Consider the following 24,634-nt stretch of genomic DNA (forward strand, 5'->3'; position numbering starts at 1 on the left):
AGGGGAGGGGAGGGGAGGGGAGCAGAGGGGAGGGGAGGGGAGGGGAGGGGAGGGAAGGGAAGGGAAGGGAAGGGAAGGGAAGGGAAGGGAAGGGAAAGAAGAAAATATGACAAGTTAGGCTGAAAATACTGAGGCTGAAAAACAATCTGATGCTGGATAATTTCTTACTATTAGTTACATAAAGCAAGGAGCCAGAAGAAAGGAAAGGTCTGGGCAGGTGTGGATTACCCCGTTGGTAGCGTTTTCTCTCCCACTCATGGACTGCAGCACAGCTTTGTCCAGGCCGAGCTTCAGACTAGCCTTGTCAAACATTTCCCTTTCGTAAGAGTTTCTTGTGATCAGCCTGTAGATTTTCACAGATTTGCTCTGTCCTATTCTATGACATCTAGCCTGAGCCTGGAAGAGAAAGGAAATGAATGGCCACCACGGAAAGAAAAGACTCAAGTGTCAGTTACAAGAGCACCTGTTCCAAGAAGCAGAGGGGCAGTACAGAAGGTTAACGTCCTAAGAAATTCCTTTTACGTTATTAGTAAATGGATTACTCTTGGTTTATTGGCCCGATCGTGGAACACTGCCTTAGGGACTACACGGCTTTAATGTATTGGTTTCACTGGGGCTTCTCCATCACAGAATGACTTTGGAAAAAAAAAAAAAAAAAAAAAAAGAAGGAAAGAAAGAATGAAAAGAAAAGAGAGAAAGGGCCTCAGGACGATATTCTTGAGTGTTTACCTGGAGATCATTTTGGGGATTCCAGTCGGAATCGAAGATGATGCAGGTGTCAGCAGCAGTAAGATTAATGCCTAAGCCTCCTGCCCGTGTACACAGGAGGAAAACAAACCTATCAGAATCGGGTTTGGAGAATCTGTCGATAGCTGCCTGGCGGAGGTTGCCTCTCACTCTGCCGTCGATCCTCTCGTACGGGTACCTGGAAAACGTCGGGATTAACAAGGAGGCCCGATACTCGGCGACAGGACGCTTGTTTCTTTTTGTAAACAAAGTATTACAATATGGGGTATGTAGTACCCAAATGATATCATTTATCAGAAATAATTGCAGAGCAAACAGCTTTTAGGGTAGTTTGGCATATAATCGGTTGAATGCTCAAAAATTAAATTTTATTTTACTTCTTCTCTAGTAAAATAACTTAAGTCTAAAAATAGCTGACACCTCCGGGGCACCTGGGTGGCTCAGTCGGTCGAGCGTCCGACTCTGGCTCAGGTCATGATCTGGTGGTCTGTGAGTTCGAGCCCCACAACGGGCTCTCTGTGCTGACAGCTCAGAGCCTGGAGCCTGCTTCAGATTCTGTCTCTCTCTCTCTCTCTCTCTCTGCCCCTACCCCTGCTCATGCTCTGTCTCTTTCTCTCTCAAAAATAAATAAACGTTAAAAAAATAAAAATGAAAAAAAGCTGACTAAAATAACAATTTCAATCTTAGGTAAGACCGATTCGCCTCTAGTCAAATGAAAGAAATGGGAAACAAAACTGCCATGGAAAGTACGCGGAGTCCTACTCTGGTCACCGACAGTTTTTAGAAAGAGAGGGGACGCATTCTCCCCACTCCGTCCCCTTTATCACGAATGTCACTTGGAGGTGAAGCGCTTGGAGCCCTGGGAAAGGTCATTTTTTATTTCCTTTTTATTCTCGTGGTGCGGTGGCCTCACCGTCTTTGAATGAGGTAGTCTTCCAGTATGTCCAAGCAGCGCACCATCTGGGAAAAGATAAGCACCCTGTGGCCACCAGCCTTCAGTTTTGGCAGTAGTTTGTCAATCAGCACTAGCTTGCCAGCAGCCTGGATCATCGCCTGGAGCTGAAAATCTGGAGAGTCTGCATTGTGTGTTTCTTTAAACTCTTCCAAAATTTTCTCTTCAGCACCTGCAGAGATTGGACAGCATAACGTGAATACCGTAAAAGGTTTTTATTACTAAAAACAATGAACTTGCTTTCAAAACCCACTGCTAACTGTAGGAACCCAAATGCCACACTCATGTTTATGAATATGAATCTATCCACTTACTAAGAGTCAGGTCTGCACAAAACCATGAAAGTATAAAAGGGATCAAAGTTTTAAGCACAACACATTTAAACATTTGGGGGGGGGGGCGGGTAAAAACCACATTTTCCAACAAACAAATGTTTGCTGTCTGTAGAAACTGAATTTCAACAACAGACTGTCAAGCCAGAAGTGGCAGAAACAAGCCACGGGCCAGATACCTACAGAAAATTTGGAACCTAAATTGCTAAAGAAATGAAGAATTGTTTACTAGCTGAATATAAACACAAACAACAAAATCTGTTCTGAAGCTGAGAAACAAGGGAACAGAGGTCTAATAATTACGGCGTCAGGGCAGCGGTTTTTGTAGATAACTGCGTGTTAATACAGCCAAGAGGAGGGCACCGAAAGGGAATCCCTCTCTCAGGATAATCTTCAGAGACTTTTTAGGGGTTCTGAACGCGTATCTCCTATTGCAATCTCTAAATCTCCCTCTACGTTCACGTTCATCTGATAATTTCATGAGGTACAAAAACTCTATCTTGAATTACCCAAAGCTTTTCAAGCTTTTCGAAAACAACAGCAGCAATCAACCCTGTGTTGCGAAAGGCTTCTACGCCTGGCCCTCTTTTTCTCATAGCCTCGTGCAGATTTCCGCTTGTACAAAGACTTGGGTGCATCAGAGAAGCCTCAAGAGGATGACACCGTCAGGAGAGAAGCGCTTACGGCTCCCCCACACCCAAACGCCAAACACACACAGGCTAAGCTTGCTTCGACTGCTTAGGTGGCTTAGCCAGAATTAGACAGCACCGGTCTGGCCTCCTCCCATCTCGGGGGGTTAATCAGGCCACGGCTGCTGTGCTCAGCACCTCTCCCTAAGGATGGGGGTGGGGTCACCCATTCTTTAGAAAATACAAACAAATCCACCTAATGGGATTGGTTCCCAGCCTTCAAGTGTGCCAGAAACTGTAAACTACCCTTCTTACCACTGGTTTTAAACATGTGAACTCACAATACATCAGACGGTATGCACAAAATCTCAAAAGGGGCTTGAAGGCCAGGTGGGTTAGACCCCACGGCTACTCGGACAGAACTTCTGCAAGCAGCAGCAGATGTAAGACAAGTGCCATCCCATTTCCATCTGAAGGGCACTTGTGCAAATCAAGTTATGGCACAGTCATATGCAGAAATACAGCTTGGTAATTATTAATCAACAGAGAATCTTACTGAGAACTGATTAAAGTCACTTCATGCCTTTACCCAGGCACCAAGGCCCCTGCAAAGCACACTGACTTGCGAGGAAGGGGGCCTGGCCGGAAATGCCAGCGGGGCGGGAGTCACCGGTCTCTCACTCCCTTTTCCACGCGAGCAAGAGGCTACTACGCAAGACTTTTCTCTGAGTGGGGAAAAAATGGGAAAGGTTTTGACTAGGAAAAGGTAAAAACAAAATGCTGTTGAAGAGCATTCGCAGGAATGTTCTTGAATAAAGCTGAATAATATTTTTCAAAACATGACACTTAGAAATCTAGGTTCTAGATTCAGGACAAGAAGGCCATCAGGAGACAGGGGAGATGGGTTTAAGTCCATATATTACATTAGGTCTTTTTAAAAAGTTTATTCCTGTGCCATACAGTATAAGCTCTTGACAATTCAGAACTAGATTTTACTCCTGATACTTGGGCAGTTATTTTTTTTGTCCATATGAAAATTATACTCCAGAACCAAAATGTACTACATTACTTAGTTTAAAACAAGCTGATGGTTAACTCAATAGCTTTCAAAAGTGAAATAATCACTTTGACAAGTATCAGACATTTGAGTAATTTCAGTAAAAAAATTGAAAATATAAATACTTTAGGCAAGTTAGCAGAGAAATTTTTTTTCATTTTAAGTTTGTTCAGAGAAAAGAAAAGTGACTTTCTTGCTTTCTCATTGCTACTACTCATTTCTCATCTTATAAAGAACAGTCAAACTTAAAATGCATTTGCTCTTACCTGACAAAAGCTACTGCCGAGTTAATCAATCCGGCTCTTTGTTACCAATTCAGGTTCTTAAAGTGGCAGGCGGTTTTGGAAATATCAGCAAACATCTATCCTATGTGATTCCTCTAACACCATGTTTATTACGGTCAGATTGAAGAAAGGAGGTCAGGGAAGGTGTTGGGGAGAAAACCAGTTTCTGCCTTCTGAGGTTACAGGCAAATTTTCAAGTTTACCAATTAAAGATCTACCTTGATGTGAGATTCATAAATATCAATCCGAAAATTAATAGGTTATGATAAGCCAAAATACTTTGTGGACACTGCCCTAAATTAAAGCACTGTTCACGCTACATTTCAAAACGTGTGTTTGCATCAGAGAAACTTGAGACGAGTGTGGAAGTCTTTTCACTTAAACAGATGGTCACTGTGAGGGCAGTGACCGCTCTGTTATCTAGCTACAACAAGAAGTTATTATCTAGCCAATGGTATCCAGCCACAAACAAGAAATTATTTTCTTTTGAAGACAACCAGAAACACAGTTACTATTTTCTATCCCAAATTCATTCCGCTGTGCAAGCTTCAGCTTATCTTCTGTCCCCTATTCTCTCTACTCCTCCTGACCCCCAACAAGGACAACAAATGACTCTTAAGTCACTCCTAACCATTAGGGGACGCTGACCAAGTTTTCAACATTATTTGTGCTCTCACATGGGGAACCTAAATCTGGACCTTCCATTCTACTGAGGCTGGGGCCAGGAACACTGAACACATTTATGTTCCCCGGTTACCCGCTTATCTAAGCAAAAGCAACACCGACCAAGTGCTCACAGTGTGCCCCCAAACACTGTGCTGAGCACTTAAGATGTTCGCCCACACTGAAAATATTACTCACTTACATAGTTTGGGTTCTGCCGTCAGTTCTAATTCCTTTCCCTGTGCTTTGCTTGCATGACCATGTGTTACCAACTTTGCTTCCAGCTTCCACAATTACAGAAATGTTGCGCTTTCCGGGATCGAACTTTAGCTTGACAACCAATACAAATGTCAATTTAACCTCCACCACTGAAAACTTCCTTGAATCCGCTCAGTGAACACGTGTAGAGTTAGCATCACATCCGTATACTTTCTACTCTGGATTGTGGATAAAAAGATGGGCGGTACCAGCCCCGGGGCAACCCTGGCGAAACCCAACGTCCAGTCCAGTCCACGTAAGTTATCTGGGCAGTTGTAACATCGGACGTGCCCGCGGGGTGTGCGCATACATTTCCTTTGCAGTTTCTCGACATAAACGCGTATACATACACCTGCTTAACAGATACTTCATAACTTGTAGGGACAGAAAAAGCTGACCCCAAGGTGTGACCAATTAGAACAACTGCCACAGACATAAGCCTCCGAAATCCTAAGAGACTCCTGGTGAACAATGAGTTGTTATATGAGATGATCCTGAAGAGCAAACAGCCAAGGAAGAGACCAAGCAGCTGTGGTTTTTTTTTTGGGGGGGGGGGGGACCCCTCCCTCGAAATGTTCAGTGCGTATAATCAGCAAGTAAGCAGACAAGAGAGACTTGATGGAACTGCGCGTGGGTATTTGACAACGATCGATGACATCAACCCTTTTGCACGCATTCTGCTGGCAGCATTTAAGCTCTTTTGTGAGTGCCTTCCTTTCCCCCCTTAGAGGCTACTAGCCTTCATTTGCTTTCTAGCAGCTATTAAATGCAAAAGTGTGTGTGTGTCACACGCACGTGTGCTTTACTCATACCATCAATCACCCTAAGCCTCAACACCATCTCCCCGACTCAGGAACAGGCTGGTTGACACTCACCATAACGGCCTTACAGGCTCTTAAACACACAGCATTAGTAGGTTGGCAGCATTAAACACAGAGTTGTCACACAGAATGCTCTCTTTCGCGGACCAAGCTAAAAGCGCAAAGCTTGGAAGGGAAATTCATCGATGTCACACCACAGCAAGGACCTCAGGTGGTACCCTGAGACTGTCTTCCGGGCGTGGACCACTCTGTCACTGAATAACAAAAACGTGTGGACCTGAGGTGGCTGACAGGTGTGTAAGCCATGAAAGGGGGGAAAGATTAGAAACTCTTTAAATTAGCTGCCCTTGAACTCCATGGATTGTGGTAAAGATAAAACCAAGCTTTGTTCCCCTGGAAAAGGAACCTAATTGCGTTGCTGGCCAGTTATAATTGTGCACAAACACCCCAGTTGAACTGGTCATCACTTTTCTTTAACCCGTATGAACTCCGGCCAGGTATGGCAGCAAGAGCCTCCTGGCAGGTCTTTCTGCCTGTAGGTCTTTCTCTGCTCCCTCCCATCTGTTTTATGTGGTGTTGCCAGGTCAAGCATCCTGAATCACTCCTCAGCTCAAACACTAGCCACGGTTCTCCACTGTCTACGGACTAAAGCCAACATTCCATGACCTCGCATTTAAGCCTCTCCGCCGTGGGGGTCCCAGGATGTGTCTAAGGGTCACTGTCCCACTGCTACTTACGTGGACTTTATACTGTGGGCAAGTTCCCCTTTGTTTTCCTGCCTCTTTGTCTTTTCTCAGATGTTATTACACCAGTCTAAGTGCCCTTCCTTTTTCTAACCCTGACTGGCAAACTCCTTCCCACCCCCACAGACTTGTCTCAGTGCCACCGCTTTCTCATCGCTCTGTAATCTCCATCCCTGACAAACCTGAAGGCTCCCATACCCTCCAGAGTGCCCCACACATCACAGGCATGCAACATGGACCCGTTGAATATTTCTGGAAGACTACAAGACAGGTTTTTTACTCAAATCAGTTATAAGACACTCTCAATGTAGCTAAGAAAACAGGAAGGCTATAAAGTATTCATCAGTAACAGAAACAAACTGTTCTCAAAGTTTTAAAATGACCCTTCATGGTTGATGGGGGGTGGGAGGGAGGGGAGGGTGGGTGATGGGTATGGAGGAGGGCACCTTTTGGGATGAGCACTGGGTGTTGTATGGAAACCAATTTGACAGTAAATTTCATATATTGAAAAAAAATAAAAAAAATAAAAAAAAATAAAATGACCCCTCATTCTTAGGGAGTAAGTCCTAAAAGCATCTAGACTGAAACTTCATCCTATCAAAGTCTCCAGACAGCTGCCAGCCGCCTTCTCCGTCAGCTCCTCCTCAACTTGTCTGATGCAAACACACACACGGAACACGCGTGCGTTCGTGTGCACGCACGCGCACTCCCCCCGCCCACACACAGCCAGAAAGTCTCAATTGAGGCTAATCTCTCTTTAGCTGTTAGCACGTTTGATGCTTTTCAGCCAAGAACACTAACACCTCCTTCCAAGGGGTGAGACAGAGGCAGGGAAGGAGGAGACAGGAGAGCTGAGGTCCTGCCACAAGGATCAGGGAGGGCAACGGTCCTCCGCCTTCAGCCAGCACAGGAGGCGTCCGGAAGAACGGGAAGGCGGCGAAACCCGCGTTGAGATGACGGGATCCGGTCACGACTACAACCCACGAAGTCCTCTGCAGGGAGAAAAGGACTCCTGGAGGTTGGCCGGTCATTGAAAATGCGCTTCCCGGCGCACAGGCTTACCGTTAATAAGGTATGGGTGATTGCAGCACTTCCGGAGCTCCATCATAGTGTTTAAAAGGTTAGGTACGTTAGCTTGGCCACCGCCTTTGGAGAGAAATGTGAAATTCTTCTCAAGGATGGCTCGGTAATATTTCTTCTGAATGTTCGTGAGCTCAACTTCAATAATGGTTTCTTCTTTGGGGGCCAGGTTCTTCTCTACATCCTCCTTGAGACGTCTCAACATCATTGGCTTTAGAATAGCCTGGAGTTTTTGCACCTAAAGAAGGACCTTAAGTAAATACTGGTATCGTGATTTGCTTGCAGGTTAAAACACATTCTAACATGGAAAATCAGGACTATCTTATTCGTTTACCATTCATTTTCATTTGTCAAAGCCCAGCAAGGGGATGAAGGCCCTCATCTCTCAGCTTGCGTAACAGAAGCGCATGAAGGTTGAATGAGTCGGCGTTAAATGGCCCGTTTCAGCCGGGAGCCCGAGCAGCCAGAAGGCCTGACAAGCACACAGCAGAAAAGAACTCAGTGTATTCACTGAGCTTTCCCTTCTGTTGGTCTCAAGCCATAGGGATGATGAGGAAGAGGGAAGACACGATGTCATGGGAGTGCTGTGCTTTAGTTCCCTTCCTTTCTGGAAAGAGCTAACGGAATGAGCAAGCCAGGAGGTACCTACTCCGTCCACCAATAAGCGGGCAGAACATCTCTCTCTGGTTCTCGTTTCTGCTGACTGGCAATAGGACATACAGCACACAGGATAGTTTTTATTTTAAGAAAAGCAAAACCAACATAAAGCAGACTTTACCCTGAACTGAACTAAGAGGCTTTAAACAGTAAGTTGTAGGGGGCAGGGGCCATAAAGACCAAGATTTCCAGCGTATCTCTATCTGTTTCAATTACAGTACAATAATGAATACCCACACAGCTCTTAGGATGTATAAAATAACCAGCTGCTTTTCAAACACAATACCTCATTTATTTCTCACAGAAATCCTGTGGGGTAGTTTAAATGAAAATACAGAGAGTCAGAAAAGTAAGTTAACAAGTATGACTAGAATCCCGGAACTCCAGGGGGCGAATAACTGCAAATTGCCATGGCTTCTGACACTGAGCTCACAAGTGCACATAGTGAAATCACCATCCTGAATAGCACCGCGGTCTCTGAAAATTACATGAGTAGGTAATAAGTAACCTCGCCGAACAATTCTCAACAGCCCGTCACCAGGGCAGACACACAAACAAGAACACGTCGACAATGAAGACTCGGAATGTCCAAGGAAAGGAGGCAGAAGGCTCCCCTGACCAGGAGGCGAGAAAAAAACCGACACAATTTACATTTTTACATAGCTAAGTAGGAATGCTTTGCCACTTCTTGGGTTCGTCTTCAACGACGTGACTAAAGCACAAAGTAGACGCGGTAAGTACCTGCTCTTCTGTTTTCAGATCACCAAATTCTTGCATGAAGGTGGTTTCTGAAGGGAAACGACTCGGTTCCAAGAAATGAAGCAGGCTGAAGAGTTCCTCCACCGTGTTCTGTAGGGGGGTCCCCGTCAGCAGCACTTTGTGCTCCTGCGGGAACACAAGGAAAGCAACGGACTGAATCGCGACCGAAGCAGCGTCTTAAACCCAAAGCCTCTTTTTCCAGACATCCATTTGCCTACTTCTCATTCGTGCAGCTCGGCATCCACCACGCGTGACGTGGGGGCGGTGGGCGCGAAGGCGGAGATACGAGGAACACTTGGACCCTGCTTCAGACACGTGGCGGGGGCCCTCTGGAACGCTGCAGACCCCGTAAACATGTCCTGCCCTTTCATTTCTTCCAGGGGTTACCGGGTCGGCATTTTAGTGCCATGGCGGTGCAAGTGGCCTGAGTCCCAATGCTTTTTCCCCTCCCCAAGTTTTTTTCCTAAAATCCCTGGACTCAGAGAGAGCTCACATGCTTCTTTCTGTTCTCTACATCAACAGCATTCTCATCTCCCCATCTGCTTCCTGCATGACTCACTTTAGAGACAAAAGAAGTTCTTCTACAGGCAACGGCATATGAAAAACCATTTTGTTCTGCAAAAATTTCAAACTAGCAAAGAGGTCAGCTTGGTTTTAAATACCACAATCACTTTTTTTTTTTTTTTTAACAGATGCTATTTCTAACTTTGTTTCTTTGAACCAAGTTAGGTATTTCTTTAAGATAATTCTTCCTGTTTACGAGCTCTTTCTCCAGCCTTCCTCATGCATCTGTTCTCTTGTCTTTGTGTTTTATATACCCAACACAGAGGAGCTGTTTCGCAGTGACCGGTTTTAATGATAGTGAGTTCATTAATCTTGAGGGCCTCACTGGTCAATATTTCGTTTGGCCATTTCACGCACAGTACAGTGAATAAAACTAGTTCGGAAAGTGACCCTACCTTCTGGTAGATTCAAAAGCAATTGTTCCAACTTAACATGAAATCTGACAAGAGTTGGCTGCAAGAGACTATATGCTCGGGAAATACTAGATAAATGATACAACCAGGGACATGATAATTTTCGTAATATCTACCACGCCTCATCTGCCAGTGAAGCTCTTTGAAAGTGACGTGAAGCAGTGCAGTTTGCTTCCATTCCTCCTTTTCTTCCTTTTGAATAAAGAGGTCTCTCAGGAAGATACACAGACCACCATCATCTTCGGACTCATTAAATTCATAGAGTAAGGAGTCTGCAAATCAACTCGAGGTTTTCTACTGTAAAACCATCCTGGTGGGGAACACGGGCCACAGTCCCTGACACACTCAAGTTCTGAATTACTCAAGGATTTTGCACACTGTCACAGATTTGGGAAGGAGCTACGGCACTGGAAGAGCTGTATTGATACTGAAGATTGTCTCCCAGTTTTCTCGTCTCCCTTATGACCGAGCTAAATCCTTAACCTCTCACCAAACGCTTCAGAAAAAGCCTTTTAAGTTATTAATTTCAAAGTACTATTTGAAAAAAAGGAAAGGGGCTCCTTTTTCATGCTGTTTTCCCTCAAGGGCTGTTTAAAGCCAGTTATACCAAATGATTACACACATGACATTTTTTATAAGGTTACATATGAGTAGTGGAACAAAACCAGGTTTTCATTTGAAAGTAACTGTGAAATAACACCTGATGAATACACACAGTAGCATAAAACATCGTGTAAGAGACTGGGGCTACCAAGCTCATCACCTCCAAGCTCAACTACGCCAGGGGATACGCTTTTGGCTTGAAAACGTTACCGTCCCTCCCTTTTAGCTCTGATGGAGTGACACGCATTTCATTTCATTGCAGCAAACTCTTTAAGTTTGTAAGGCCTCCTGACAATGAAAGATGAGATGATGGAATCAATGAAGAACCACTGCCACCTCCAGAGAATCCCCTCCTTGTCAATGATGCACAAGGGGATGCCGTGCTCCCCAGGGCTTCTATGGAGGATGGGCGGACCATAGACGTCCCTCTACAAATCCTCTCCGGAAGCATTTCCCTGGGGATGGGAGAGCTGAAGACACTCGCTGGTCTCCTCCTTCTGAGCAGGCACTTGGAACACGATCGTCATCAAGTGCCCCTTCATCCTAACTGAGTCTAGGGCAGGAAACAGCGCCGGCCTCTGACCTGCTCCGTAGCTGGATATACTTACTGGTCCTTATTTTCACTGTGACTTATTCTAGGAAAGAAGAATGAAAAGCAGCCAGTGTAGAAGTTCTCACGATATTTACTGTAAGTAAGGATTTCAAGGCCAAGCAATGAGCTGTCCAGAACGGGACAAATACAATTACACTCCAATTCTGAACAGTGCTGCTCTGTTCCATCTGGAAAACGTCTCTTCTGAGATAAAGATTCTTGGCCATCAGAAAAACAACTATTTGGTTCATTTGCTTATCAGAGATTTCCAGTGGTTCATTTGCAATCAGAGCCATGAATGAGTTACAGGTATGCAAGTCCTTGGGGCAGCCAGCAGGGTTGTGAGTCAGTGTCCCAGGGCTGGTCACCTATGGCACTGGGCAGTGTTCTCAGCTTACCCCACTGTGACATACTACAATGACACGCAGAGAACATTACCACTTTCTGTATGTGCCATTACGTGAAAACGGTTAGGAAACACTGCAATTTGTAACCGAAAAGTTATCTGTATAACAGATTCTAATCCATTAATGAAGTTTTGCTGTAAACAATGGAAAATCCTTTCAAGTCTCCCAATGACAATTAGATTCTTTGCTGAGAGAGTTGAATCTGTACGTATCATTGGAGGACTGCTTTGCAGTTAAGCATCAACTGCCTGGAAGCATATAAACTAGTAATAGGAAACAACTTAGATACACTCAGGTGACGATTTAAGCCTTCGGAAAAGGGAACTGTGTCTTCTACGTGAACCACTGTGAAGATGGGTCCCTACTCAGAAGATACAGGTCAGTATTTCGGGAACATTCGCATTTCCCTGCCGATACAGGTTGATTTCAATGTAAGGCTAACGTATCGCCTGAGAGAACGAACACAGTAGCAGAGTTTCTCTTCTCCACTTGCTTACCTATGTCTTCAAGACCATGCGCTGTTTCTAAAGTATTCTAATTTCTTTTGTGGATTGGCCATCAAATATAAATTGATTTGAAAAGTCTTAGGATGGGAAATCCCATCCTTACTAGCATAATTCAGGCAGACTTTTTCCTTTAAACACAACTAGACTTTGTTTGTTTTTGATTAAAAGAAGAGCTGGCTAATGAATAAGAGAATCGCTTCAAAGAACCAGCTGCAACAGAAAGCTTTTAAGTGTTCTTTTCGGTAGTACGAGTCTTCAGTAAAAAAAATTTATAGCCGCAAACACATAGAATGTTCCTTCCCCTCTCAAACTCTCAATTAACAAGAGATCAAATTAATCTGCAGAAGGCAGCATCAAAGAGATTTTTAAAATTTTTTGCACTTTTTAAAAACTTCGCAAAAAACATTCAAGACATACTGAATGACGGTAACATTGCTTCTAAAACGTACATTAAAAATGAAAACAAGTGATCAAAACCCACCTTGCAAACTACAGATAGCAAAGAAGTCTGAGGATGACTGAAGTCACGTAATAATTTCTGCTAGGCTGGGGCGCCTGGGTGGCGCAGTCGGTTAAGCGTCCGACTTCAGCCAGGTCACGATCTCACGGTCCGTGAGTTCGAGCCCCGCGTCAGGCTCTGGGCTGATGGCTCAGAACCTGGAGCCTGTTTCCGATTCTGTGTCTCCCTCTCTCTCTGTCCCTCCCCCGTTCATGCTCTCTCTCTGTCCCAAAAATAAATAAACGTTGAAAAAAAAATAATTTCTGCTAGGAAACCATACACACAGAAGTATGGAACAGAAACTCAGTTAAATCCTACCACCTCTACAACACGTTATCCCATAACACTCCTACTAAAAAAAACCTAATCAGAAAAACCTGACCACCTCTTCGGAAGTGGGGAGAGGAAGGGGCAAGCATGGTCTACAACTCCAGATCACATTCAAGGTCTCATAACGCCCCAAACTTCCAAGGGTCTGTGCGAACTTGACCAATCCCAGCTATCAACCCATCTTACTAAGAACTTCCATTTACAAGCCCTACTGGAATGAGCCCTGGAATATAACTTCATTTCCATTACTGGACCAAAGCCTGGCCCAACAGCATATGAAATGGCAGTATTTATAAGCAAAAGGGAAAAGTAAATACTTGAAATTCATCTCAGTGAAACTATCCCGACTACAGCCTGCTGTAACACAATTGCACAAAGATACCGGCCAATCATGTAAGAATCAAGGACAGCAGCAACTTTTGAGTAACTAAAAGCTCAGGAGGATATACCACCATATTTGACAGGCTTTGCAAACCCTACACAGGTAGCAGTCAAATTCAAAGCAGTGGGGACACCGAGTCAGTAACGATTCTGTTCAGGTTCAATGGAATCATCACTATGATCACTGACCAAGTCCATCATCTTGAGCCCCTCCAGAAGCTTGCAGTTCCTATTCTTCAGCCTGTGGGCTTCATCAATGACGACACAGCGCCATGGAATATTCCGCAGCTCAGGACAATCCGTCAAAATCATCTCAAATGTAGTGATGATGGCATGAAACTTATAGGACCCCTTTATCACTCGACCCTATAAGAACAGTTCTAAATTACTATTTAGCATTAGAGATCACATTAACTTTGATTAATAAAAAGCATGAAACATATGTATTTCTCTTTTGGGGACATCTTTATTTTGGGTAACACATGCATTTTGTTTTCAAGGTATTTTGCAGGGGGGCTTTAAAACCCTTTTTTTAAATTTATTTTTTTAAATGTTTTTTTTTTTTTGTTTTGTTTTCAGAGAGAGAGAGAGAGAGAGAGAGAGAGAGAGAGAGAGAATGCACAAACAAGTGGGGGAGGGGCAGAGACAGAGGAGAACAGAGGGTCCAAAGCGGGCTCTGCACTGACAGCAGTGAGCCCGATGTAGGACTCGAACTCAAGGACCGTGAGATCATGACCTGAGCCGAAGTCGGATGCTCAACCAACTGAGCCACCCATGCGCCCCTAAAAACCTTTCTTTTTAAAGGAAGTCTGCAAATCATTAGTAAAATTTCTGATTCAATTTCTCTCCAGATCACGTGTAGTAAAGCGCCACTAAGTATGTTCATTCTAGTTCCAGCCTACAGACTCCAAAAAGGTAAGAAGCCAAAAGGATGATGTACTAAGGCAACTTTTTAAAACCTTTGTTACTTTTGAAAACTTTTTACTTTTATTTTGCTTGGGTAACTTATTTTTTACTTTTTTTCTTGAGAGGGAGGAGTAAGTGGGGGAGAGGGAGAGAGGGCAGGGGGAGGGGGGGAGAGAGAGAGAGAGACAGAGACAGAGAGAGAGAGAGAGAGAGAGAGAATCTTAAGAAGGTTCCACACCCAGTGCAGGGGCTCAACCTCACGACCGTGAGATCATGACCTGAGCTGAAATCAAGAGTCAGATGCTTAACCGGCTGAGCCACACAGGTGCTCCTATGTTTTACTTTTGAAGGGCTAAAATGAAAAACCATTCACTTAGGATAGAACTTACAACAAATTCTCAAATCTAAAGATAAGTACCAAAATAGATTTCAGTATTTTTCTCCTTGAAGTATTTAATTATAGGTCAGATTTTACACATAAAGCAAACATATAAAACAAAACTCTGTCCTATTTCCAGCTATAGGACTACCATTTACCACCTGTAGCTTAAAACTACTTTAGCACACACTATTCTTCCTTCTTTGTCATTTATAATGCTTTGCCGTCAACATCATACAATAACTGTGTACAGGTAACAAAGAACAAGTAAGAAATCATACCAAGTGCTACCTAGAGCCAAAGGAGAAGTTCCTCCCTTTGGGTGTATTTCACTCAACATTATATGCTCGGATGTGTCACTCAACATTGCATGCCTAATCATTTTTACTCCTAGTAATAGTTTCACAAAATATTCTTTCTACTTACATTGAATAACACCATTTTTTGTTTAGCTTTTTCTTAGGCTTGCAAAATAAAAGCAATTAGTGCGTCAAACATTAAATGATTTTCCGTAGTTCACCCAAAGTAAAAATATTTCATTCACTCTTATCTAATAATCAGGATGACCAAAGGTATAAAAATTAGCTATATTTACAAGATGAGAAAGTATAACACAATAAACTGGGTAAGAAATCTAAAGCAAAGTTCTCCATTTTGTAAAATCTAGGCCTTTCCCCAAAATGTCTGAGACCATTTTAACATCCAAAACCTTAAAACACACATAAGAAGCATCAAGAATCCACTTGTGACATTTTACCTGGGGATCTTTGAAGTACATTTCATACAACTGAATGGTCCGACGACTAGCTTGACTCCCATGATACACAACCACGTTCAACTCTGTCCAGGTACGGAATTCCCTTTCCCAGTTGGGGATTGTGGACAATGGGGCAATTACTAAAAAAGGGCCATGGATTCCTTTCAAATATATCTCATAGAGAAATGTAATGGACTGGATAGTTTTTCCCAAACCCATTTCATCTGCTAAAATGCAGTTTCGCCTTTGGGAAGGAAATAAAATGAGAAAAGTTTAGTAAGTATGGATATTAGATACTGCTGTCTTTTTACAAAACATACACTATTATATTCACAAATGCCTACCTCAGATGTTCTCTTAGATTCAACAGAACACATTTTCAAACAAAATCCTCTAAGACATCATTATTTCTACATCTATCAATGTCGGTGTTAATGTTTGTTGGATAAATGTTAAGCATACTCCCAATCCTTGCTGTTTTTCATAATTCTTATTAGAGATTAAAGTGTTACACTATTATTTGATTAATATTAATTTTATTTTTTTAATTTTTAAGTTTATTTATTTAGAGACAGAGACAGTGCGAGTGGGGGAGGGGCAGAGAGAGACAGAGAGGGAGACAGAGAATCCCAAGCAGGTTCCACACTGTCAGTGCGGAGGCCGATGCGGGGCTCAAACTCACGAAACCGTGAGATCATGACCTGAGCCCAAACCAAGAGTCAGACGTTCAACCGACATCCACCCAGGCACCCCTGATTAATATTTTCAATGACTACAAAGGAAAACAGTTCTTAGGCCTTCTTAAAAGTGAAGTAAAACATGGTTTACATACATGTTGTACCAATTGAAAAGTAGCCAGTTTACTCCCTCCAACTGGTATTCCCTGAGTTTGTTATTGTTTTTGTACTCCCTGGAACTCTCCGATTTCTTCCAGTCATCAGCAGGAGGTCGCTCCTGTTTCAAATATAGTAGATCCCATTAGTGGTTTCTCCAAGACCACACTGCTATGCTATTTCCAAATTAAACCCTTCACCATTAGCCAATTCTTACCACACGCTCTGTTTCTGGCTCCCTGGACATTAGTTTCTCAAACTCTTCGATCTTTGCTTGATCTATGTCCTGCCTTAGTTCCCACGTGCTGTCTTCGTAAGGCAGGGAACACCACTTCACCAGGTAGTGAGTCACAGGCTGGGCCAAGTTTAAATAAATCAGAAATGGATTCATTTGATCAATGCACGCATGTGCGCGCGCACACACACACACACACACACACACACACACACTCACACGAAAAACACGTGTTCTACGTTATTTAATGATGGATGCTACCCCAGCGACAGAAACAATGAGTTGGTGATAGTTTTAAAACTACACCCATTACACCGTGGTTCCTAGTTAACAGTGTCAAGTCTAAATTGGAAAGAGTATTACTGGGTATTATCAGAGTAAGTTAAATTTTATCTAATGCACTGGCATGTTCAAAAGTCAAGATATATAAAGAAACAGCTAGTACATAACACAGCTGAATTTAAGCCTTACTCTTATCTGTGCAAATCATTTATCAGGTGTCTGATTCAGACTTCTACAGTAAATCATCATAGCCAGTATTTCCATGTTTACATAATTGGCTAGTTTCTTAAAGAATGAGAAACAAGCTTGAATTTATTAGTATCTCTGCCTTTTTCCTAAAGAGAGAGGTACTGTTTGTACCTGATCACTTTAAAATAAAGTGAGGTCTAGTAGGCTGGAGAACAAAATATTTTGGGTAATGCAGATCAACAAAATTTCCTTTGTCTTTCCTCTAGAAAATACTTGGGTTTGTGGACCTTCACTTCAAGGCTAAGGTACACTGACCTGGTTGTGACGTTAAAAACACTCACTGTGCTAGTAAATATGCAATGATTTTCTCATAAGTAAAGCAAAGTAAAACTAGAAAAGCAAACATCCCCTTACAGATACTGTCTTTGAAACATCATGGACTTCATGATACAGAGTTTGGAAAAATCTGGGAGTTCACTGCAGACTCTCACTAGATAAGCAAGATCTAAACATTTTATTTTATTTTTTTTATGTTTATTTATTTGAGAGAGAAAGAGAGAGAGAGAGCGAGCAGGGGAGCAGGAGAGAGAGAGAGAGAGAGAGAGAGAGAGAGAGAGAGAGAGAGAGAGAATCCCAAGCAGGTTCCGCACTGTCAGCACAGAGCCCGATGCGGAGCTTGAACCCACAAACTGTGAGATCATGGCCTGAGCTGAAACCAAGGGTTGGATGCTTAACCGACTGAGTCGCCCAGGCATCCCAAGATCTAAACATTTTATATAAAGCTTAATTTACACAAAGAAGCCAGGAATGACAGAGCTCACGGTGGGTGGGTATATCGTCACCAAGACAGCATGCTTGGGAAGGCACTAGACTTGTCTCCACTCTTATTGCCCTAATCAACTGTCCTTCACAACCTCACAGAGTTTTGCAAAGCAACATGAGAATGCCAAGATCTCATAAAGAGGATTACTTTACATTATTCTCTGTGCACTACATTAAATGAGGTTCATCAACGCACACTAAGGATGTACAATGTTAAATAACACTAAATTCCATTCTGCTAAGAGCACTCTTAATTATGTATAGGAAATTTGTGCTTCGTGACAGGTTTAGACCAAAGTGTACTAAATTCTTCTTTATTGATCATATTCTGAAATTCTGCAAAATGCCAATGTATTTGTTTCATATTGAAAATTGATTTCTTTTAAAAAGCTCTCACACTAAACAAAGAACACATTTAGCGCCATTATTAAGTCATAAAACTAATAGTCAATAAGTTTCAGTTAAATTTAGACCAACTGTGTCATGATCCAAGGCTCTGACCAGGACCAGATCTAGGATCCCATAATCATTCTCCACAAACACACATAAGCTGTCTGAGTCACTGCCCCCTAATACAAGTGATCTCTGTCACCTCTCCCCGTTCATCTGTGCTTCGTGCAAAGTCCATTATCCGGTCAACCTCCACATAATCTGGATTAAAAAGCTCATCTTCAATCTGCGCCAAAGGAAAGAAAATTAAAAAGTTAAAATGTTTATTTAATCCTGAGAGTAAACACTATTTCACTTTTCACCAGGCAATAATATTTTGGGTCACAGTAAAATAAAATTTATATTTGGCAAATTCTATTACATTAATTGAAATGCTACAATTTAGCAAAATCATTCCCCATGAGGAAATCAGACTTCTCAGACTTTGTTAACTGGGTCTTTTAATTACTGTGTGAAACCTTTTTACTGTGAGAGAATGTTTAAGAATATTTTAAATGAAGTGTGAAATTACAATTCACTAATGAGCAATCCAAAAGGCTTATGGCATGCAATGCATTTAGCATTCTTGAAACTACAGCTTGCAATAAAGAAGCCAGGCTATGCACAGTAAGTGCTCTTGGAGTCTTGTAACTACCGGAGTTGTCTGATGCCTTATAGCATCGGTTACAGAATGCTATTCAAAAGCTAAAAACACTGAAACCAGTGAATTTCATATTTTAGTGTGAACAGTATGGGATGTTTGGTCGCCTTCGCCAATCAACATTAGTACCTCCTTTGAATACAGTTTTGTCATTAATCTAAGTGTTCTAATGATTTATTTGTACTGAATATAGAGCATCTGGCTAAAAATATTAAGGATAAAGAAATGAGGCTTAAATAATTGGGTTATTTAGCCAACGTATTAACAATCTTCACAAAAGTAAAGTAGTACTACTTGCTTGCAAAGTTATCTCATAGAAAAGAATAGAATGTGGCTCAAAGGGAAATTACAGACTAAATCATACTTTAGAGAAGCCAGAGACAGATAAGTTAGAAAACAAAAGACACATTATTATGTGTTCCTAGAGATCAACTTATCGGTAACAAAACTGCATTAAAAGCCTTTTGCAGAGACATATTAGAAGTCACTTAGACACCGCTCATATGCCCTAAACTGCAGGTCGGAAAGATAAGCTGTTTGGTCACAGTCAGCTCAAGGATGACAAACATTCCCTGGGCTGCTGTGCCCATTTACAATGTCTGGTCCGGGGCCTTTGAACTCTGAATTATGAAAAAAAAAAAAAAAAATCAGAAATAAAAAAGTGTGTTTCAGATGCCTCGGGCCCTTACACAGAGTTGATTAGTAAGGCAAAAAATCCACTGAAACGTTCAGTGTATTTAAAATGTTAACGTATGAATGCGCTGGCTCTGTTCAAAGCTTCTAGATTCAGGTATGCAATACGTACGCCTTATTCACATACAGCATCAACACTAAAACTCCCCATAAACTAGGTTCTGATGCTAAAAGCTCCTTTTAAGACATCTTGTCCTTAAACAGAAGCGTTCACTGATGAGTTAAAATCCTTAACCTTACTCCTAAACACTTCCACCTTGCCAGCAACTCATCCGCGCCATCATGCGTGGGACGCAGTTTCCAGTTTGAATAAAGATTTTAGTGGCGGCGGCTTATGAGGAAGCCTAAGGTGAAACAAAGAATGCAAAAGCAGTCGTAATTAAAAATGCCAAAGCAGCAGAGCCGTGGAACACCTGAAACCGGGACTGTCTACGGCAAAGGGCGCCCATGTGTGCATGTGAGTGTACATGTGCATGTAAAAGAGAAAGAGAGAAAGGGAATTGCTATCCTTTTGTGTTGGCCCTCAGACCACCTTTTCAGGCTGGAATTAGTGCTATTTCCACTCAGGACAAAACTTAAGATTTCTAGTTGCTGAGTTACCAAGCAAGATAATATATTTCGACTGTGGTACAGGTTATTCACACAGACAGATCCAAATAGATAAGGCTACACAGCTAGAGCCGGGCACAGATCCCCGAAAGTGCCTCTGACACCAGCAAATGTATTTCAAATACATTTAATAAACAGAACCAGGACTGAAGGATGGGGGGAAGCTACCATCGCATGTTTTCCTTCTCCCTACACTGATCCATAGAAAAGGTCAGCAGAACATATGGCGTCTCTTTCTAAAAGGAAGCTAATGATTTCAACTTGTCTAATGTCACCAACATTTGACTTCAGTTGCATGAAGAAGGGCACAAAAAATAGAATTTTGTGGTATTTTCTTAGAAACTGCCCTTCCCCGCCCCCCCCCCCCAAAAAAATCACTTAAGTATTCTCCAAGAGGTGAAGAGTGAGTCACATCTGAGTAACTCCATTCCCCTCAGTGTTAATTACTGTGCTTCGAGGAAGCTGCATAGTCAGACCAGTAAAGGTGGTGATGCAGACACGGGCCCAATAAAACCACCACCAGCCAAAGGCCCATCCAACACAAACTTCACGGGCTGCCTGTCGGGAGCGTGGAAATCAGATTCCAGGAGAACACAGACTTGTGACCTGAGATTATGAGGATTATATGACCCAAAAGTACTGAATATTCTTCCGTCCCTACCCCCAATGGTCCAAAAGGGGGGGGGGGGGGGGGGGGGGGGGGGGTTCTGAAGGTTGTGAAGGTTGTTAAACAGGTATTATTTTGCATCAAATGTCACACTTCTTTGCAGTTTACATGCTGTTAAGTTCTTTAAGGAGAGGAAAATTAATAAATCAGCAAGTTTAATCTTTCAGTGTGAAGGTTACTCTTCAGGGAAACCAAATTGGTGAGCAAAAGTCCAGAGACGCCAGTAAGCAGTCTGCAAAAGCATTTCTTTTAATGTAACTGAGCTTTTTGGAGGGCACTTGGCACTACCTTTAAAAAAAAAAAAAAAAAAAATGCAGATTTCCTTCCCTGCGCTAGGTATGGTTACCTTTTTATCATCGATAAGCTAGGGTAAGGGGAGACAGGCAGAAGACATTACACCAACTTCTATACCATAGCACATCACTTGTAAACTCTGTAATCAGGCATTGACTTGAACAAAAGAAATCTGCCACATACTTTCCCTTACAGAAGTAACTTACATTCTAAAAAATGTACTTTATACTTACTGTAGAGTCTTTAACTCACTAAACCTTAACAGAACTTTTATCCACTTACTTTTTTCACTGTCTGCTAACTGTATTTTCATTACAAGATTTTAATGATACCATCATATTTCCACATAATATCACAAGGACCAGTATCTTCTAGACTAAGCAACAGGAAGAATGAGAAATTTCCTGTTTACAAATTTTTTTTAGCAATAACCAGCTACCAATATGCAAGTAACAGCACAAATGAGGCAAACTAGTTTTTCTTAGTAATTTACTAAACTAAAATTCAAAATTCAGAACACTTTAATAAGGTTGCTACTTAAGAAAATTAACTGGGTATTTCATACCTCTGAAAGGAATTTGTTCTGGCCCTGCTTTGCCTTAAATCGTTTGATCTTTTGCTGAATTCTCTTATCTTTCTCCAGATCTTCTACAGATGCCCATTGACAATGAAGATAAGAGCTAAAAGAATAAAATGATATACTTGAAACATGTAGAAAATAATCTTTTGTTATTCCAAAAATCAACTAAATAATTAACGAAATAAACTGTTTACTTAAAGAGGCTACTGATCAACATTCAATATAATTACTCATGTTTGAGAATAAGAAAAAAAAATCAGTAACGGTGCCTAAAATTTGTCTGCAGTCCTGAGCCTCCAGCTCTCTTATTTATCTCCCATGAAAAAAAAAAAAGGACCTGGTAACAAGCTGTTTTCATAAGTGAATGGAGTACACTTCAATACAAAACAATTAGCACTACAGGGTGGCCTTAATTATGAATTTACATTTTGAGCCTTTTATCATTAATTGAGAAATAAAAGGTTTTCATCAAGTTAAGAGAATTCAAATTTAAAACAGCAAAGGTAAACCGAACTTAGTCCTTCTAGAGCAACTGGAGAGAAAAGAACCATCACCTGCGTTCTGAACACACAGGCCGTCAGCCAGCCCCAGATCAGTTCGCGCCCTCCCAGCCGCCCTCTGCGTTCTTCCAGGAGCTCTGCTGTGATGCCCCTTTGGCTCCTGTGAAGTTTTCACTCTCTACTATCTCCCCGGTTCCTCGCACTGAGCGATCCCCTTCTCTCCAGGCTCACCATGGCCTGCTTGAAGCACAGGTGCTTTCTCTAATCTCAACGGGAACACTCTCACCCTCCCTCTTAAGACTCACAGGTATAAAGTTAATATTTTATGGTACCTTTGACATTCGTTTGTTTGTTATTTCAATATTCTTTTGTACCACCGTTCTCTCCCTGCCCCAGATAGCCCCGACTGCCTCTTATTTCTCTTTCTGGTGATGACATGGAAAAGAAATGAGGTGCGTGAATATATACCTATTTCAAAATCAAGGTGCTACTACTCTTAGAAATTACAGCCATTATAAAATCTGTCAAAAATGATTAAGGATATGGAAAAGGCTTGTGACATTAAGTATCGTATCGTTTATATTTATGTAAAGTCTAATATGCATTTTCAAAGGTAGGACTGATTTAGCCCTGCAATTGACTGAGGGAGATGAGGACTTTACATATGCCTTGATACACTATGAATTGATATAAACCCTGTACACACATGCACACAGAGAAAACAGGCTAGATGAAAATGCCTCAAAATGTTAATAATGATCATTTCTGGGTGGCAAGACCGCAAGTATTTTATTTTCTACTTTCAAGTACATTCCCAATTTCCAATAAATAATATGCAATACTGTTACAATCAGAAAAAAATGCTATACAAATAATCTAGTCTCGTCGAACTGTTGGATAGAAAAAGGCACGTGCATAGGCTGAGGTGCACGTGCCTTTAAAGCACCACCAGTGTGGCCGTGAGGTGGGTGCAGGCGTTCCAGTCTTCCCCTCCCTCTTGTAACCTGGGCTGAAGTGTTTGGACAGGGACTCTGCCTTACTAAATGGAGAAAAACCACAGGCTTTTCCACGAAGATCAGAAAGGGGATGCCCACTACCTCCACTCCTATTCAATACTGTATTCAAGACAGTAGCCAATAAATGGAAAGTAAGAAGTAAAACTATCTCTATTTGCAGATGATATGACTGCATAACAGGAAAACCCTAGAGAGTCAATTAGAAAATTAATTCAAATACTAAAATGAAATAAGTTAGCAAGGTAGCAGGATATAAAATTAACATACCGATGTCAACAGCTTCCATTTACATAAACCATAACCAGTTAGAAGATATTAACAGTAGAGAAAACTTCTTTTACACTAGCAACAAAGATTAAATTCTTAGCAATACATTTAATAAAAAATATGTGAAAATTATATGGAAATATTTAAAACCTTTTTAAAAAACACAGAAATAGAGTTAACATACTTGTTTTTATGTATGTATGTATGTATGTATTTATGTATGTGAGTGAGAGTGAGAGAGAGAGAGAGTGAGAGTGAGAGAGAGTGAGAGTGAGAGAGAGAGTGAGAGAGAGCACGTGCAAGTGCACAGGGGAGGGGCAGAGAGAGAGGGAGACAGAGGATCCAAAGCGGGCTCTGCGCTGACAGCAGAAAGCCTGATGCAGGGCTTGAACTCACAAACCATGTGATGGCGACCTGAGTGGAAGTCGGATGCTTAACCTACTGAGCTACCCAGGTGCCCCTAGACATCCTAGTTTTTAGATAGTATGATTCAACATCATATATCATGAATTTGTAAATGGAACACAATATAAATAAAAATATAAACAAGAATTTTAAGGTGCTAGGCAAGTTAATACTCAACTACATATAAAAATAAACATGCAAGAACATCCAGGAAAACACAAAAAGTAAAGTTTTAAGGAGAAACTAGAGATACCAGATATTATATTAGCTATACCAGATATAAAGCCTCTGTAAGTAAAACAGTGTGCTACAGGCTCACGAGTAGACAGACCAAAGGATTAAAACAGGGCACAGATAGAGTTCTAAATAAATGTGTACATTTAGTATGTGATAAGGGTTACATCTCAAATCACTAGGGCAGAGATGGACTTTTTAATAATGGTGCTGGAACAATAATATTTGGAAAAGAATAAAACTGGAACAACCAAGTGTTGTTGTACTTACACCATACACAAGAATAAACACCAAGTGGATTAAGCACCTCAACACAGAAAAGGAAACCATGCAGGTACTGGAGGAAAGCAGGGCAAATTCCTCTTTAATTTGGGGGTAGAGAAAAGCTTTCTAGCTATGGCTTAAAATAAATAAATAAATAAACAAACAAATAAATAAATAAATAAATCGTATCCAATACAATGAAAGATTAAGAAATCTAACTACGTAAAAAATGTTTAACTTTACAATGCAATAAAAATATAAAGTCAAAGGAGAGCTGAAACTGGGGAAACATAGTTGCAACATCTAACCCAGAGGACTAATATCCCACAGATAAA

The 24,634-nt window shown here is 41.7% G+C and overlaps 1 protein-coding gene across 5 annotated transcripts in view; it reads right to left on the reverse strand.

The window, feature by feature from the left end:
- The window catches only part of CHD7 (chromodomain helicase DNA binding protein 7), a 190,168-nt gene that overhangs the window by 29,534 nt on the left and 136,000 nt on the right, over window positions 1–24,634 (reverse strand). For all 5 annotated transcript variants that reach the window (XM_049633368.1, XM_049633367.1, XM_049633365.1 and 2 more), the window contains 11 exons: window positions 21,599–21,713; window positions 18,273–18,356; window positions 16,370–16,507; window positions 16,152–16,273; window positions 15,320–15,563; window positions 13,467–13,643; window positions 8,965–9,108; window positions 7,549–7,804; window positions 1,661–1,871; window positions 730–925; window positions 229–396 (listed from right to left, as the gene is read on the reverse strand). In XM_049633368.1, the coding sequence (XP_049489325.1) occupies window positions 229–396; window positions 730–925; window positions 1,661–1,871; window positions 7,549–7,804; window positions 8,965–9,108; window positions 13,467–13,643; window positions 15,320–15,563; window positions 16,152–16,273; window positions 16,370–16,507; window positions 18,273–18,356; window positions 21,599–21,713 (1,855 nt within the window). The remainder of the gene's footprint in view (window positions 1–228; window positions 397–729; window positions 926–1,660; window positions 1,872–7,548; window positions 7,805–8,964; window positions 9,109–13,466; window positions 13,644–15,319; window positions 15,564–16,151; window positions 16,274–16,369; window positions 16,508–18,272; window positions 18,357–21,598; window positions 21,714–24,634) is intronic.

This window comes from Panthera uncia, chromosome F2 (genome assembly GCF_023721935.1).
Source record: "Panthera uncia isolate 11264 chromosome F2, Puncia_PCG_1.0, whole genome shotgun sequence".
NCBI lineage: Eukaryota > Metazoa > Chordata > Mammalia > Carnivora > Felidae > Panthera > Panthera uncia.